Below are 18,231 nucleotides of genomic sequence, written 5' to 3' on the forward strand. Positions count from 1 at the left end.
CTGAATTTACATTTGACAAAAAGAGATGAAAACAAAAATATTTGAAATGATTTTAGGAAACTCTCAGGACACTGGTACAGTTAACGAAAAACCAGGATATATGGTCACATTATCTACTGATGTACTTATGTTAAGATGACATAGATACAAATGAAATCATGAAGAAATACTAGAAAATGATAAAACAGCTTTAATTTAGAGAAACTAACTTTTCCTACAGTTAGAAAAATATGAATAAAACTAAAATTTTAAGAAGATAAAAATAGTGAAAGAGTAATGCTCTTCCAACATATCTTAAATATAAAAGTTAACATCACAGATATGAACATTTCTCTGCACATTATTGTGAAGCCATAGTGCTTATATCAGAACTTCTACAGCTACAAAAATCACATCATAGCTGTCAGATGATTTCAGAAACTGGATTCCAATGTGGAAAAACAGAGGTATGGGAAACCAGCGAGATACAAGCGACACGGGATATGGAACTCACTCCTAAAGTCTGCAGAGGTAAGATGGCTTGTCAAGTTTTGTCAAATGTACGATTAGCATTTTCACCATTCTGTTGCAAGCAGGCGTTGTTTTCTTTCAGCCAAGTGGCCTCTGCTTGAGTTTCTTCATCATCCACTATAAACACAAGGTCACTTTCACAATCCTTGGCAGAGATCAATGTAATTTAGCGACATTTTTAACCTTCTCAGCCTGTTTTACTTCCACATGGGACAGCAGAAGGATTCATATCGGAGCTTTTTAAACCACCTCTGCTCAAAGTCGGAGCCTGACTCGATGGCAACACAGTTCAGTGATGATGAACTGGAAAGTGTTGCAGGCTTTTCAGTCTCTGCACCATTTTTAAACCTGTCCAGCAGCAGGTCCTCCGCCATCACCTGAGAGAGCAAACAAAGGATTAATATTTACATTAAAAACAAAATACTGTACTTACAATATAAATTTCATAGAATCATATTACAGAGGTGGGAGTATGGCTCATTGTCCTCACGATGGCTCTTTGAAAGAGCTTTCTAATTAGTCCTATTCACAAGCCCTTTCCTCATAGCTCTGCAAATTTCCTTCTTTCAAGTATTTATCCAAATTCTTTATAAAAGTTGCAACTGAATCTGCTCTCCGTATCCTGCCTAATAGCACATTCCCAATCGTAACGATTGTACATTAGAACAAGTGCCTTATTTCCCTTTTGCTCTTTTTGCTAATTACCCTGAATGTGGGATCGTGTTCAAAAGCAACTGAGATCAGTGAGTGGTGAAAACAGCCTCTTTATTGAGCGTCTGCAGTGGCTCAGTTCGAGGTGGCAATGGAATCCAAAATAGCTATACAGTAGCCTTTTTTATACAGTTTTTACATATACTAAAATTTTAGCACTATGGTGTCACAGTGTGGAAACAGACCCTTTGGCCCAATAGTTGTATCTATTACACATACATTTGCATGACATCTGTCATGCGGATGCAGGAGTTATGCACTTGCTAAATGAAGGCTGTTACAACTGATGGGATTAGAATATCTGTCTGGTCTCGGCTTGCACAATTAAGAGGCATTCGGCCTTTTGTCTTCAAAGTTAGTAATGTTAGTAAAAATACTAGGCCTATATGATATAGATAAGTAAAAAAATTATACGTGTACTAACAGAAGTATACAGGGTATTAAACTGATCTCCCATAGTTGGGGCATGAGATTTTATCTATTATTGCCGGTTTTTGACAGTTCCTACACATTCATGCACGCAGTTTCACGGAAGTGCTGTTTTGAAAGTAAGTTCCTTAAAGGGGGTAGCGGCCCTATTTAATACATGTTTAAAAAGTATAAATCCGTACACTAGTATAAGATGGTAGTCCTAAGTAAAAGTTAGAAATATATAGTACAGTGTTATAGAAATAGGTAGTGTATAAGGAAATTTTAAAGAGATAAAAAGCAGCAGATTGTAGGGATAAGCTGGTGGAGGAAACAATTTGATGTCCTGCAGCCAATTCAGGTCCTGAGAGATGGTTACTAAAGGGTAATTAATATTATAATCTTTCCATCGTTTCAACTGAGTTATGGAGTCACGATGATGAGAAATTCATTGTTCTGAGTAGGTTACAATATTAGCATTTATTCAGGGGTCGTCTTTGACATAGGAACATGTCTAAACACTGCTTGCACCATGGGGCCAATAAGAACTGAAAGAAACAGTAATGGGTTGGCAGCCTCGGAAAGAAAGTTTAATTTAATTTATCTTGTAAGAGTAAAATGTACTAACAAAGCACAGTTTAATGAATGAAAGAATGGAAACGTGGTATTGTAAGCAGACAGCACTTGTGAGTGATTTAGTAAACAGAATCATAATACAATATCTTATACTGAATAACACACAGCAACATCTCAATTTTAAAATGTTCATCCTTGTTAACCAGGATCCTGTTGGCCTTTTCACTACGACCTGGACCCAATATACCAACCACTACAGCGGACAGCTGAAACTGACAACCGGAAGCGGCAGGGACAGACCACTATAAACACCGGAGGAAACATCAAAGAAGCGCTTTGCAGGAGGCTCCCAAGCACTGATGATGTCGCCGAGCCAGGGGACGAAACATTTGCAACAAAAACTTCGAGCTCGGCGAACAGAACCACAACAACTAGATCAAGGTTGATTTTCTCTTGATATCAAAAGTCAATGATTGAGACTCTACAGCCTTTTTGGAGTACAGAATTTCAAAGGTTCACCACCTTTTGCGTGAAGAAGTGCCACGTTATCTCAGTCATAGATGTCTTACCCATTATTCTAAGAGTTGAAAAATGTGGTGCTGGAAAAACACAGCAGGCCAGGCAACATCCGAGGATGCTGCCTGGCCTGCTGCGTTTTTCCAGCATCACATTTTTCAACTCTGGTACTCCAGCATCTGCAGTCCTCACTTTCTCCTCCATTATTCTAAGACTCTACAACTGGTCTGAACTCGGGGAAAACATCAGTCCTGCACTTACCATCAAGAATTTTTAATGATTTAATAAGATTGCTTCTTACTCTTAAAACATGATTGCTTCTTACTCTTAGGACATGAAGAAGGAAATGAGGGAACAAAAGTGGAGAAATGGATTTCAAAAGGAAATTGAATGAATATTGAGGGAAATAAGTTTATAGGGCTAGGGGACAGTGATTGGAGGTGGGACAGGCATGGGGTGGGGGTGGTGGTGGGGAAGAATAGGACTGACCAGTTTGTACTACAGACAGCCAGTGTGGACTGGATGGACGGACTGTCTCAAATTGGCTCTTATACTTAACAGCAATGTAATGTGTAAAATAAAGCAGTTGCCTCTCTAACCAACCACAGAACTGAACCACGTGAAATGTAGAAAAGGGTTTGAGGGAGGTGACATCCTACTGGTGTTATTGTGGCTTATCAATCCAGAGAACCATGTAATGTTGAGGACCTGGGTTCAAATCCCACCACAGCAGGTGGTAGAATTTGAATTCAATAAAACATCTGCAATTAAGAGTCTAATGATGACATGAATCCATTGTTGATTGTTCGTAAAAACACATCTGGCTCACTAATACCCTTCAGGGAAGGACAAATTTCCTTTAAGGAAAATACCATTCTTACTTGGTCTAAAAGTGACTCCAGACCCACAGCAATGTGGCTGATTCTTAATTGCCCTCTAGGCAATTATGGATAGGCAATAAATGCCAGCCTAGCCGGTGACACTGTAATTCTGTTAACGAATAAAACAACTCACTATATGTTGTTACCACCTGGTTTCAGCTGTGGATCACCCTTTGCAACATTTCCTATATAGCTGTGAACAGTATATTCTGTAACATTTCCCACATTCATGTCTCTCAAACTATAGCTCTGATTAGGGTTAACTAAAAATCACTGCTGCAAATGGGCAGAAGTTATCACTGTTGCAAAAAAACAGATTCGGAGGAATTTTGTCAATGTGAGGTCTGCGTCATTCCAGAGCTTAAAAGGTTTCATTTTGAGGTTGTATAACCTCAATTTACATTTCCTTTACTTGTAAGGCTTGAGATGTTCTAATTTGGGCTTTTACAATGATCAAGGGATTCAGCTGGGCTGATAAAAATACTACTTCTTCAGCCAGGGGCAGGGGGTGAAGTCCAGAACAAAGACGAATAATTTTAAAACATGAGCTAATTATTTTGTGGTGAAATATCCATACACAAATTAGTGGGAACATGGAACTCATTCATCAAAACGCTTAGCATCCAAAAATCTCTTGACTTCTGTCTTGAATATACTTAATTTACTGAACATCCCAGGGTAGGGAATTCTAACAGTCGACAACAACCGCAGCGATTTCAGTCCTAAATGGCTGATCCCTTATCTTGAGTTTATGATGCCCAGTGTAATGGATTTGACATAAAATATAATTGACAGCTGCAGAAAGAAATTGGCACAAATGACAAATGCTTCAAGGGCAACTATAAAACTGTCCTAAAAGATCCTGTCAAGATAAGGCTGATCAGATCTCAGGCAAGTTTTTGAACTCTTTCTTGTACTTTGAAATAAACTGGACAGCTGTTTTCAACAATTTTAAAATTTTTAATGTATTTCAAGTGTAAAATTCTCAAAATGCCCTCTAGCAACAAGTTCTCGTCTTGCAAGAAGCTCACTGGTTTTTGATGAGATAGTCAAATCCTGAAGCCAGTAGTAAATCAATGGTGTTGTTCACTGCCTACATCTCTGACCCCCAACCGAAATGTTGTGTCATCATCACTGCACTGAAGCAACAGGAGGTCTTTGTGAAGGTGTTGTGAATTAAGGATGTTTTGCATTTAAAAAATGACAATGATATTCCTTTGACAAGGTTAAATCACAGAATTGTTACATCGTCAAATGTGGCCATTTGTCCATGTATCTGCACCAGACCTTTGAATAAGTAACTCACTTAGTGCAATTCCCAGGCCTTCACACAATGAACCTGCATGTTTCCTTTCCAGATAACAGTCTCGTTCCCTACAGAATGCTTAATTTAAACCTGTCTCCACTGCACAGTCTCCAACAGTGCATTCAACATCTTAACAACTCATGGCATTGAAGGTTTTCTCAATGTACTTTTGGTTCATCTGCCAATTATTTTAAATCTGTGCCTTCACATTCTCAATCCTTTTACAAGTGGGAACAGTTTCTCCCTATCTATTCTATCTAGATCCCTCATTATTTTGAATACCTCTACCAATTTTCCTCTCAACCTCAACTCAATCTTCTTTTCTATACAGAAAACATTCCTAACTTCTCAAATCTACTTTCACAACTGAGGCTCCTCATCCCTGGAATTTTTCTCATGAATGTTTACATCCCATGCATAAAAATGGAGCTACTGTAATTGAAGTACAGAGTAAACTCTTTTATTTAGAGAACAGGCCAAAAAAGTTCCTATCTCTTGCACAGGACAAACTTGAAGCTTTGCTAAACTGCACTATACTGTTTGCTAATACACTGGGCTCATATCCAAATTCCCTGGTGCATATTAGATCAAATTACATACATATGTTTTGAGGCCATGACAGTTTGATATGGTCTGAAAGGAATTGTACATTCTGTTCTCCAGCCTGAGCTTTAAACTATCCAACACAAAGAAACCACACCAAATGTGCACTACATGTCTTGACTATTCTATCCTTTAGAATTAATACGATCTCCCAATGGATTTGACATAAAATATAATTAAACAAGAGAAACATTAGTTTTGTAGAAAATACCACAAAGATGGATTTGAATTCATCTAACATCTCTTTACATCCCGCAGAAACATCGCAAAGACTTCATGTACTATGACTCACTTTCAATAGCAAAGACTCATTATCTCAATAAATATTGTATGCTGCAATTGCCCACAAGCAACAAATAAAATGGTTAGTCTGATGATATCAGGACAGGGAGGAAGAAAACACTACTTTGAAATAGATCTTAACATATGTCTAGAAAAATCAACCAAAGAACAGCATTTCTGACAGAGCAGCAAACCCTCAGTACAGCATGGAAATGTTAATCTCAGTCAATTGCCTGTACTTGTCTTTTCATTCATAGGATTTAGGCTTCACTTACTTGACCAGCATTTATTGACCATTCTTTATTACATTTGAGGAGGTAGTCAGGAGTGAGCTCTCTTCTTTAACCACTGCAGTCCTTAGGATGTAGGGATATTATACTGCTATTAGGAAAAGATTTCTATGATTTTGATTAGTATCAGTGAAGGAACAGTGATATCATTTCAAGTCAGAATGGTGTGTGGATTGGAGGGGAACTTGACATGGTGATGTCAATGTGCATTTGCTGCCTTTATCATTCTAGGTGGTAGATGTTATGGATTTGGAAGGTGTTATCGAAGGTGAGTTTCTGCAGCATATTTTGTAGAGAGTACACACTGCTGCAGAGGAAGTGGCAGAGGAAGCAAATGTAAAAGATGGCAGATGTGTTGCCAATCAAGCAGGCTGCTTTGTCTATTAGGATTCCATTACACTCCAATTTGTGCCTTGTGGATGGTGGACAGGCTTTGAGGAGTTAGGACATGAGTTACTTGCTGCAGAATTATGAGCTTCTGACCTGCGCTAATTACAGTTTATGGTCCAGTTCAGTTTCTGATTATTGTTAACCCCCAGAATGTTGATAGTGGGAGATTCAGTTTTAGTAATGTCATAGAATGTCAAAGGTAAATGGATGAGTGAGAGAGCAAGATGCACATGAATCATCTGACCTAGTGCCAAGTCAATCATGAGCTGTGCCAAGTCAATCATGAGCTGAGCCAAGCTGAAGTTCAAAGTTGTGCAAAAATCTACAAAACATTTGCAATCTTTTCAAATGGTGGGCAAACCATGAGCCACTGTAAAACATTTGGTCATACGTAAGGGAGTTTTTATGATTTACCTGGCTCCAAGAACTTTACTTAGATTAGGCTGAGTGAGGTGAATAGGCTGGGGCTGTTTTCCCTGGAACGTCAGAGGCTGAGGGGTGACCTTATAGAGGCTTATAAAATCATGAGGGGCACGGATAGGGTAAATAGACAAAGTCTTTTCCCTAGGTTGGGGGAGTTCAGAACTAGAGGGCATGGGTTTAGGGGTAAGGGGAAAAAAATTAAAAGGGACCTAAGTAGCAATTTATTTCACACAGAGGGTAGTGCGTGCATGGAATGAGCTGCTAGAGGAAGAAGTGGTGGAGGCTGGCACAATTACAACATTTATATCTGGATGGGTATATGAATAGGAAGGTGTTAGAGGGATATGGGCAAATGGGACTAGAGATTAGGATAGGATATGTGGTCGGCATGGACGAGTTAGACTGAATGACCTGTTTCCATGCTGTATATCTCTACGACTCTGTGCTATCTTCATTCTCAGGATGTGGTGTAATGGCAAGATCAACACTTGCTAACTCTCCCTGGTTTCTCTGAGTCCACATGGGTAAGCATTGTAAGTTTCTTTGTGAATCATCATGGTTAGTTAGAATTTTTTTTTTTTAAGAATTCAAATTAGCAGGAGTTAAAGGCTTTGTTTTCTGAATTATTCAGCAAAGCCTCTAAATTGCTCGCCCAGTAACATTACCACGAGGCTAACCTAATTCCTGATGAAGGGCTTTTGCCCAAAACGTCGACTCTCCTGCTGCCTGACCTGCTGGGCTTTTCCAACACCACACACTCGATGAACATGCTGTCATATAATTTAGTACTTGAATAAATTAACTGACAGACGGTCACATGATTCCTTGGGGCCAGTCACACTTGCTTGACAATATTTGATCAGAGCTGGTCATAAAGATGTGACCGAAAACTTAAACCTGTCAAGTATTTTCACCAGGGAGAAAAAAAGGTTCACGCAAAGACAAAATCACATTCCAGTGAGTCTCAGAGAGGCACTCAAATACTGTGACACACCCTCAGATGGTTACAGTTTTGAGCTCATTCCTCCACCTGTCGGTGAGGCAAGTTTGTAGTCAATATGCATAAGTAACATATTCCACATCTTTGCAACCTCAACTCAAAACTAGAAAGTTTTAACAGTTTATCAATCAATTAAAAGATTATCCCGTGTACTATTCTAGGATTGGTATGGAATCAACTAAAACTACTGGATTAAAGCAGACTTTAAAACCCCACCACAACCATTAAAAACATGAACATTTGGGTCCACAGCTAATGCAGATCTCCTATTACTATTTACTGTCTTTCAACACAATAGTAGTATAACTAAATCAACATCTAATAGAGTCATAGAGATGTACAGCATGGAAACAGACCCTTCAGTCCAACCTGTCCATGCTGACCAGATATCCCAACCCAATCTAGTCCCACCTGCCAGCACCTGGCCCATATCCCTCCAAACCCTTCCTATTCATATACCCATCCAAATGCCTCTTAAATGTTGCAATTATACCAGCCTCCACCACATCCTCTGGCAGCTCATTCCATACACGTACCACCCTCTGCATGAAAAAGTTGCCCCTTAGGTCTCTTTTATATCTTTCCCCTCTCACCCTAAACCTATGCCCTCTAGTTCTGGACTCCCCCACCCCAGGGAAAAGACTTTGTCTATTTATCCTATCTATGCCCCTATAATTTTGTAAACCTCTATAAGGTCACCCCTCATCCTCCCGACGCTCCAGGGAAAACAGCCTCAGCCTGTTCAGCCTCTCCCGAAAGCTCAAATCCTCCAACCTTGACAACATCCCTGTAAATCTTATCTGAACCCTTTCAAGTGTCACAACATCTTTCCGATAGGAAGGAGACCAGAATTGCATGTAATATTCCAACAGTGGCCTAACCAATGTCCTGTTAAGCCGCAACATGACCTCCCAACTCCTGTACTCAATACTCTGACCAATAAAGGAAAGCATACCAAACACCTTCTTCACTATCCTATCAATATATGTTATTCAGCAACAAATACACAATAAAACATCAGAAATGCTTATCTAATTAAGAACATTACAGTTTTAAAGAACCTGACAAGGCAGGAATCCATTCAGTGCATCATGCCTATGCTGACACTTTCAAAGAGCTTTCCAATTAGTTCCACTCCCTTTGCTCTTTCCCTGTAACCTTGCAGGTTTGTTTTCTTCTTCAAACCTTATCTAATTCCCTTCCAAATATTACTATTGCATTTGCTTTTACTAACCTTTCAGGCAGTGCACTTTAGATGACAAAACACATTACATTAAAAAAATTCTCATCTCCCTCCAGCTTACTTTGCCAATTCTCTTATTCTGGTGACCCTGGTTACTGCTCCATCATGACAGGAAATAGTTTTTCACCATCTACTATATCAAAGCACCATTCAATTTTGAACAGCCCAATTAGATCACGTTTTAGCTTTTTCTGCTTTGCAGAGCGTAACCCTAACTTCTCTAGTCACTCCAAGTCCGTGCTGGCCAGTGTTTTAGAAACGTTTGCCATCACTAATTTGTTTTTGTACTCTCTACAAAAGCTTTGTTGAACTGTTCAGTATTTATTATCATAATTACAGTATCTTCTTCAATGTAGCACCAGATGAAGTTAACCTTTGCACAAAATGGGTTTGGATGAAGATGAATTTTGCTCCAGAAAACCAAGCCTATTATTTTCATATTACAACATTGAACAATTTCTTTATTTAATGCTGTATCCTAGTCTCAACACTTAAATGCAATCTACCATGGTGCCTGTATAAATCTGTCCTTGGGATTTGATCTTGAGCGTCTCAAAGCACTGATCTGGAAATAAATTTTTTCACTAAACCATTTTAACAACGGATATTACACTGAATTTGTTGACCTGTTTTTAAGAAAGTACAGCTCAACAACTTGCATTTATACAAGTTATACATTATACTTTAATGTCGTAAATTTGTAATGTGTTATGTTGTTCCCAGATCTTTCATAAGTGTGATTATCAGACACCGAGGCCATAACAAGAGATGTTTGATCAAAAGTGATCAAATCTTTCGTCAAAGGTCGGTTTTAAAAAGCATCTGGGGGGGCGAGAGGTTTAGAGAGAAAATGCCAGCTTTTAGTTTTGGCATCTGTGGTTAATGAATAGGAATCCCAAGTCTCATGATGTGTCCAAACACAGGACATAGAAATTTACACAACTTACTTACACTGTTTATAGAAATATAAAACATCAAGCTACCTTACTTATTGCATTCAGCGCCTCTTCACTCAACTCCAGATTGCCAAGTTCCTGCTTGATCTCCTGTTGGACAGTTAGGTTCCTCTCTAAGACGAAGGAGGCCTGTTGTGCCTTCACCATCTGCAACAGAAGTCTGCACACAGATGGGTTTCACTGGTTAATTTTTCATATTCTAAAGCAAACTGCAGCATGTAGTCGATAACACATAAAATTCACAGTTCAACCTCATTGGTACCAGAGAGAACTCATCTCAGAATGGCTAAAATTTGGTTTTGTCTTTGGACCCCTATTATAATCTTTAATCCTTAGCTACTGAATCCATTCCTTTCCCTCATGGCAATTGTGCTCAGACTGATGCAAACTGTTTTCCACCCTTGCTGTCCTTTGGATCAAGGTGAGCTTCCAACCATATTTCTGTGCCATTGCTATGATCACCTGTTTCCATCTCCACAATACTGCCCATCTCCTCAGTTTATCAGCTACTGAAACCTTCACTACTGCCTTCACTACTTCTCGACTATTCCAACACAGCCTTAACCAGTCTCCTACATGCTTTGCTTTGCAAACCTGAGGTTATCCTAAATGCTGCTTTTTAATGTCCTGATTTCCTGTTGACTATGCTCACTGACCTATTTACTCTAAGTCAAATAATGTCTTGATTTTAATATTTATATCCTCCTTTTAAAACTTCTCACGGCTTTGCCCATCCTTATCACTTAATCTCCTCCAGCCCTGCAAACCCTCCATAATGTCTGATCTTTGATTCCTTTGCACTACAAAAATCTACTTACTTTTGAATTAAAAATGCTCAAAGACCCCACCACCAGAGGCAGACAGAGCTGTGAGAAAACAATTTCCCCATTTCTGTCCTAAAAGCAGAAAAGGTGATCCCTAATTTTCATCCAGACCTACCTTCAAGCCTGTTACCCTGCATTTTCCATGGCTAATCCACCTAATTTGCACATTCTTGGACCTATGGGCGATTTAGCATGACCAACCAACCTAACCTGCACATCAGTGGACCGTGGCAGAAACCGGAGCACTCAGAGGAAATCCAGTCAGGGGAGAATATGCAACCTTAACAAATTGCCCGAGACTGGAATTAAACCAGAGTCCCTGGCACTGTGAAACAGTGGTCCTGACAACCACTGAGCCACTGTGTCGTCCATGAAGAACTACACATTTTCATACTTAATACTCTATCTGCCAAATGTCTGCCCACTCACTTAACCTATCTATAATCAGGGAAATCTTTACAACATATTTTCCTACCTACGCTGGTAACTTCAGCCACGATGATTTTGACACTATACTTCCTGCTGCCTCAAGTAAGCAGCCAACATAATCAAAAACTCCGCCAACCCTGGTTATACTCTCTGCCATCCTCTTCTACTGGGCAGGGGATACAAAAGTTTAAAAACATGTACCAACAGGTTCAAGAATAGCTTCTTTCCCAATGTTATCAGACCTCTCATATATTAGGGATGGTTTTTCTTTGAACCTTCTCTACAGCTGTCACACCTTACTCTGCATTCTATTACCCTTATGTATTAATGTAAGGCATGATTTGTCTGCATATTACGCTAAATAATACTTTTCATTGTGACAATAATAAATCAAATTAAATCAAAAATCCCTCATGTAAGTCATCAACATAAATTGAAAAAAGTTGACAGTCAGCATGTACACCTGGAGGACTCTACTCATCATATTCTGCCAATTTGAAAAAGACTGTCCACAAATACTTTGTTTTCTGCCAGCGAGCCAATTTTCACTCTTTGCTAATAAGTTAGCCCTGCACCCTGAGCTCTTAATTTATGGTGTAAGATCTTTGTTGGACCTTGTCAAATGCTTTTGGAAACCCAAGTACAATAGATCAACACGCTTCATTTTATTAACAGCACCTTGCTCCTTCAAAGAATTTAAATAAATTAGTTGGACATGACTGCCATTTCACAAAATCATGCTGACTTTTCCTGATTACTGAGTTTTTCAAACTGCCCAGTTATAATCTCAATGATTGATTCCAACATTTCCCTCATATATGACACGCTAATGGGTCTAAAATTTCACTCTTTCTACCTTCCTCCTTCCTTGAATAAAAGAGTCATATTAGTTATTTTCCGAGTGGAACCTTTCCAGAATCTACATTTACTAATAACAAGATAATTATTAATCCAAAGCAGTCAAACTGAGCCAGAAAGAGGACAATTTTATCTAAACAGTCAAATTGAAATATTTGAAAAATAAGCCCTGAAGAAGGGCTTATGCCCAAAACATTGATTCTCCTGCTCCTTGGATGCTGCCTGACCTACTGCGCTTTTCCAGCAACACATTTTTAAGCTCTGATCTCCAGCATCTGCAGTCCTCACTTTCTCCAAATTGAAATATTTGACATTCGTTTCCTGCTTTTCTTTTTCATTTTTCAATTTTTCATTCACCGTTATTTTCTTTTAGCTCATTCGTCTGTTACATATTTACCTCGCTCGTACAAAGGAGGAACATGCGAACAGCCACAGATCCTTCAACTGCTGCCCTCTTTTGGAATCGACTTCAGTGCTATCACCAACAACTGAATAAACAGATACTACATTGTCTCCTCCACATGACTGCTTTAAATTTCTTGTAGACGTTAGGCCAGAGTTTTCCACCTTGAATGCATTCCTGATGAAGTTTATTCGCCTTTCACAATTCACTTGCACGCAAGGATTTTTGCTTAATGGTTCAGCTTGTGCACAGTCAGCTTTGGTTTTAGATGTTGCTGTTTCTATAGTTGATTTTTCTAATATTTTAAGGCAATATCCTTCCTTACAGACTGGGACAACTGACATTGTCGCAGACAGTAAGACTTGAGCATGACCAAGGTAACACTCAGCTAGCTTCTTCCAGTACCATGGATTGAGTGTGTGCACGGAAATTAACTGTTGTAAACAGCTGAGCTCTTCAGACAGGTTTCCAGCATTATGATAGATGAGAATATCCAGGTTAAGAACTGTAGTGAGATGGTCTGTGTTGGTTATCTCAGATCTCTAGTAGACAGAGTAAAAATAGCAACAGATTAGAATGAAGAAAATATCTAAGTTATTAATATATATAAAAACCGCAAGTGGCTTAATGTTGCATTACATTAGCATTTATCTTGTATGCAATATGCCATTTAGCCTACTGTGCCATGCCAACACTCTGTAGAAGAGCTATCCAATTAGTCACAATCCCACTGCTTTCCCATAGCTAGGCAAGTTTCTTTTTTATTACACAATTATCACACATTTTGCTTAACTGCATTTACAATCCACTGAGTTTATTGTTGTAATGGAGGAAATGGAATTCAAGGTTGCACAAAAAGCAACATGATACTGACCAGATAAATTTGGTACAGTCATGCTGGTTGAGAGTTAAATGTTGGCTTGGACACCAAAGATTGCCCTGCTCTTCCTGTATCCATGGGATACAAAAACAGAAATTGTTGAAAAAAACTCAACTGGTCTGGCAGCATGTGCAGACAAAGTAGGGTTCTGAAGAAGGTCCCTAGACCGAAACTTTAACTCTATATTCTCTCCCCAGATGCTGCTACACCTGCTGCATTTTCTCAGACATTTCTGTTCTTGCTTCTGATTTTCATCATCCTCAGTTTTTTGTTTTATTTTGGCTTCCACGGGATATTTGACATTCACCTGAGGGGGTAGAAGGGGCTTTGGTCTAACAACTCCAAAAGGTGAAGCTGAGAACAATGCATCAGTCTGAGTGTCAGCTTGGATTATATGCTCAAGTCTTATCGTGGAACATGAAACCCAGATCTTCTGACTCAAAGGTGAGAAATGTTACCTACTGAATTGCAGTTGATATTTCAGTGTTTTGTGATACAAACCCTGTATTTTTGATTACAAACACTACTTCATAACACTGCGAAATTTAAAATGATGTTAAGACCAACCAATGTTTGTGCTATATCCAAGGCATCATCAGATCTGCCAAGAAAGCAAAGGCATCGAGCTCGGGCCTCCTGTAGATCTCTTCTGAGAGCAATATTTGATTCTGGAACAAGTGCCAGGCTACTGGAGTATTCACACAATGCTTTCTGGGAAAGAAAAGGTGCAGTAAAATACGCATTTTACAGTATCTTGTGATCAAGTCGTTGTTTACAATTTTCAATGCAACTGTTATTAAAAGCTGTCACAGCCAAAATCCATCTTCAACAAAAATCTACATATCCCCTAGAAACAAGTGTGCACTGTGCCCCACAATTAAAACTTTGTTGACAATGTTCTATGTAATGCACCACAGCCATCCCAATAATGGTAGTGAGATGACGGTGTACTTCCAACATTTCAGCACTCCACTGTTCTAAAGTTGAAATTGGCCTTTGAAAAAAAATAGTAGTATTACAGGTTACTGAACTTTCCTTGGTTAAGGCAAACTTTCTAGGTTCTTGGATACCTGATAATCCTGATGTTTGAATGCCAGATCTCCACGAAACTTCAGTGCAGTCAGCTTCTCCACATCATCAGCTATGCAGATTTCACCCCAGAACCACTACAAGATATCAGAGGCAATACACACTGAAACTGAAGCAGAGTTTTTTCTAAAATAAAGTCTACTGCAGAGTTATTAATTGATGGCAGTTTGTGACATAGACATTGCTGGTAGGTTTTCACATCAGCCAACTCAACTTTCAAAAATCAAAGAATATAAAAATTAATATAGTTTTAACATAACAAATGCTATATTAGCTGTTAGAAACATTGCTTGAGACTCAGGTGGATATCGTGTCTCATTCTAAATACATTCTTTAGGAAGGTCTTAAGAGTGGGTGCAGAAGAGATTTATTAGCATGTTTAAGAGGGATGCTAGACATCAATTATATTCAGAGACATTAGAAACTAGGATCATTCTGCTTAGACCAGAATAATTTAATGGAAGATTTAAAGCAGGCATTCCCAAATTATTAAGAATGTTTAACAGGAGCAACTAAGGAAAATCGGTTTTCTTCTTTCAGGAAGACATTTTTTATTTTTAGATGATGCGAAACTTGAAAGGGTTCAGAATACATTTACAAGGATATTGCCAGGTTTGGAGGGTTTGAGCTATAGGGAGTGGCTGAATAAGTTGGATGCCGTTTTCCCTGGAACGTTGGAGGCTGAGGAGTGACCTTATAGAGGTTTATAAAATCATAAGGGGCATGGGTAGCATAAATAGACAAGGTTTTTTTCCCTTGGGGTGGAGGAATCCAGAATTAGAGGGTGTAGTTTTAAGGCGAGATGGGAAAGATTTAAAAGGGCATATGGAGCAACTTTTTCATGCAGAGGGTGGTGCGTGTATGGAATGAGCGGCCAGAGGAAGTAATGGAGGCTGGTACAATTACAACATTTAAAAGGCATCTGGATGGGTATATGAATAGGAAGGGTTTAGAGGGACGTGGGCCAAAAGCTGGCAAATCGGACTAGTTTATTTTAGGATATCTAGTCAACATGGACAGGTTGGACCAAAGGGTTTGTTTTCATGTTGTATGTCTGTATGTCTTGCATCTCTGTTAACTATGCTAAAACAAATGTCCTGTTTACCCACTCCAAGGTCCTCTTTAAGTATGATACCTATATTAGGAAACAATACCAGAGTTCCAAGTTGTGTTTTATAAAAGGGCAATTTTTATGTTAAAATGGTAGTTGACAAATGAACCATTCTTTCTTTGTGCAGCAAGTTGTTAAGATCTGAAATGTGCCACTTGAAAGGGCAGTGAAAGCAAATTCAAGAATAACTTTAGAAAGAGAATGAGATAAATATTTCAAAGGAAATATTTGCCAAACTGTGGTGGAAAGTGCAGGGGAATAGAAGTAATTGTCAAGCTTCTTCAATAGCTAGCACACACATGATGGACTGAATGGCCTCTTGTTTTACTGTTTGAGTTTTATGACTCATTTAGACAAACTACAGTAGAAATTATTGTATTCAAAGACATGAGATCAAATGGATTTTTTTCAGTCAAATTTCTTCAAAAAGCACTAGTAATTAAAATAAAACCTAACAACAGCCAAATTTGCATGCTATTAAACAGAATTTGTGCAGGAGAATATTACCTGGATAATCTGAATTTCTATTTGACAATTCCCCTGCTCCTCAGAACCCTCCAAATGCTCCAGGTCCTTTGACAAGAAATCCTACTTAACCCTTCTGTAACTAAAGAACCAAGCCCTAAGTATTCACACTGACAACTACCTCTCCTTGACCGACTAACCAGGTTTGTACCTCCTACAAACCACCTACCATCTCATCTATAATCCCAATATTCCATAGGGAGTAGCTGGAGTGAATACTTGAGTGCATTTTAGAGGAAGCCAAATAACAACAATAGTGTTTTATTCAAGAAGCATATTCGCAGTCCGAAAACTGCGTTATAGTGTAGCTTACATCAAAGAGCCAATAAACAAGCACACAAACATGACAATCGCATGGTAATCAAAATAGACAAATGAATTCAGCGCGTAAAGGGAAGTGCAGAACAGAATGTTAACGGACAGAGATGTTGAATTTAAATTATGAATAGTCCTAAAATTACAGTCACTGAAACTCCCAGGAGGGAGCAGGGAATACTTGTTATGCTGATTAATTTCAGAAATGATGCCTCTAGTAAGGTTTAAGAGTAGTGTGGAATAAATTGATAAATGGGCTGTTCTTTGGTTATAACCTCTACTCACTGATGTCACATCTGACATTGACTTAAGGTTTAGAATTTGCTCCAGAATAGTTCAGAAAGATTGAAGGCATTTGAGGAAGGCTATAATTTAGATCGTTTATAGTTATGTTCCTGCAGTATCTGCTTGTTTGTCTAGTCACGACTGAACTAACACCCCAGCCCTCCACAGCAGAAAGGTTTAAAGTTGTCTCCAGGGCTCGTTCCAATCTGGTTTCCAGTCGGACGACAATATGTGCAACGCACACTGCCTATGAACTCCCGCTCGGGGCAATAGGTCGCCAATTAAATTCAAAACTTCTCACCCGAGGCTCGCAGAGTTTGGCTTTGTATGTTCCGAGCTTTATCCCGGACACCATCTTCCTTTCCCGATACGATTCAAAGACGGAATCATCAAACTCGCAGCCGAAATCCTCCATCTTTCTCACCCAATGTACCGAGGAACCGGTTCCCTCGCAGCAGAGCAGTACCAGATTTCCGCTTCCTTCAATTCCCCTCCCCAGCTCAATCATTCCTGATGAAGCGTTTATGCTCGAAACACCGACTCTTCTGCTCCGCGGATGCTGCCTGACCGACTGTAGTTTTCCAGCGCCACACTTTTTTGTCCTTGTTCAATCAAGTCCGCTTGACTTAAAGTTTATTAGGCCTGCAAAGCCCAGGAGACTCAAAACAATTTTGAACTGGCGCCCAACAGATCTTTAGATTGTCAGGGATTGAACTTCTGACAGATTGCCCTGTTCACTGGGACCTGTCCAAATCGTCTCTAGTAGTCGAGATTCTAGATGGTTGCTTAAACAGAAAAAATCCTTTCCGAACTTCCAAGTCACTAAAGAACTTAACCAATTACTGCCACTGACTTCCCCCACCCAACTATCCCCCATGACCTCAGGCTCCCTCCAACCCAATCCTAACTACCTTTTAACGCACCTGCCAGTCTACCTGTTTACTTCACTCACTCTATCCACTTCAGCACCTACTCATTCACGGAGCATCCTGAAAATCTTTGGAAGATTGGAATGCTTACTAGAATTAGGCAGTGTCCTTAAAATTGATGTAAATCGTCTCTCAACCTCCAACAATCCAGAGCCAAACCACAAGACAGATCACCCAGACATTTGAAGCCAAGGCAGAAGACCCAGCCAGAAGTGCTGGAGAAGAAGGTAACTGCAGCTTTATGCAGTTCCCACTCACTTATGCACCACGTAGAGATTGGCAGAACCAGTGGAGGAGTTCTGCATTATCAAGAGTTGCTGTCTTTCAAATGGTCGTAAGATCCCAGAAACCCATCTTTCAGATCCATACTATCATGCCATTTCAAAATTCAGAGTTTTTTTTTTAAAAAAAACCTCTATTCAAATAGAATTAATCAGTTATCACTCAGCAAGGAAGAACAAAGTTGCACATACAAGTTTGCAGTGATA

General features: G+C 39.3%; 1 protein-coding gene across 2 annotated transcripts; it reads right to left on the minus strand.

The window, feature by feature from the left end:
* Positions 1 to 167: 167 nt before the first annotated feature.
* On the minus strand, positions 168 to 17,496 carry cunh8orf76 (chromosome unknown C8orf76 homolog). 2 transcript variants are annotated; one of them, XM_043688665.2, is made up of 6 exons: positions 17,116 to 17,487; positions 14,560 to 14,655; positions 14,057 to 14,200; positions 12,604 to 13,151; positions 10,123 to 10,255; positions 168 to 887 (listed from the first exon to the last, which is right to left on the minus strand). In XM_043688665.2, exons 1-6 carry the CDS (start codon positions 17,320 to 17,322, stop codon positions 708 to 710), a joined length of 1,308 nt encoding a protein of 435 aa, XP_043544600.2. In that variant the 5' UTR covers positions 17,323 to 17,487; the 3' UTR covers positions 168 to 707. The 2 variants fall into 2 exon arrangements, with proteins under 2 accessions (XP_043544600.2, XP_087842334.1); XM_087986208.1 differs by having other exon boundaries at positions 718 to 887; positions 10,128 to 10,255; positions 17,116 to 17,496.
* Between the last annotated feature and the right edge of the window lie 735 nt (positions 17,497 to 18,231).

This window comes from Chiloscyllium plagiosum, unplaced genomic scaffold (assembly GCF_037043375.1).
Source record: "Chiloscyllium plagiosum isolate Xiang-an unplaced genomic scaffold, Cpla_swu_hap1 HiC_scaffold_4, whole genome shotgun sequence".
In the NCBI taxonomy this organism is placed as follows: domain Eukaryota; kingdom Metazoa; phylum Chordata; class Chondrichthyes; order Orectolobiformes; family Hemiscylliidae; genus Chiloscyllium; species Chiloscyllium plagiosum.

Coding starts and splice junctions, on each gene's coding strand:
- cunh8orf76 (XM_043688665.2), bottom strand. CDS start 17,322: ATGATTGAGCTGGGGAGGGGAATTGAAGGAAGCGGAAATCTGGTACTG. Junction 14,201..14,559: donor TCAAACATCAGGATTATCAG/GTATCCAAGAAC, acceptor TTTCTTTCCCAG/AAAGCATTGTGTGAATACTC. Junction 13,152..14,056: donor TGGATATAGCACAAACATTG/GTTGGTCTTAAC, acceptor TCTGTCTACTAG/AGATCTGAGATAACCAACAC.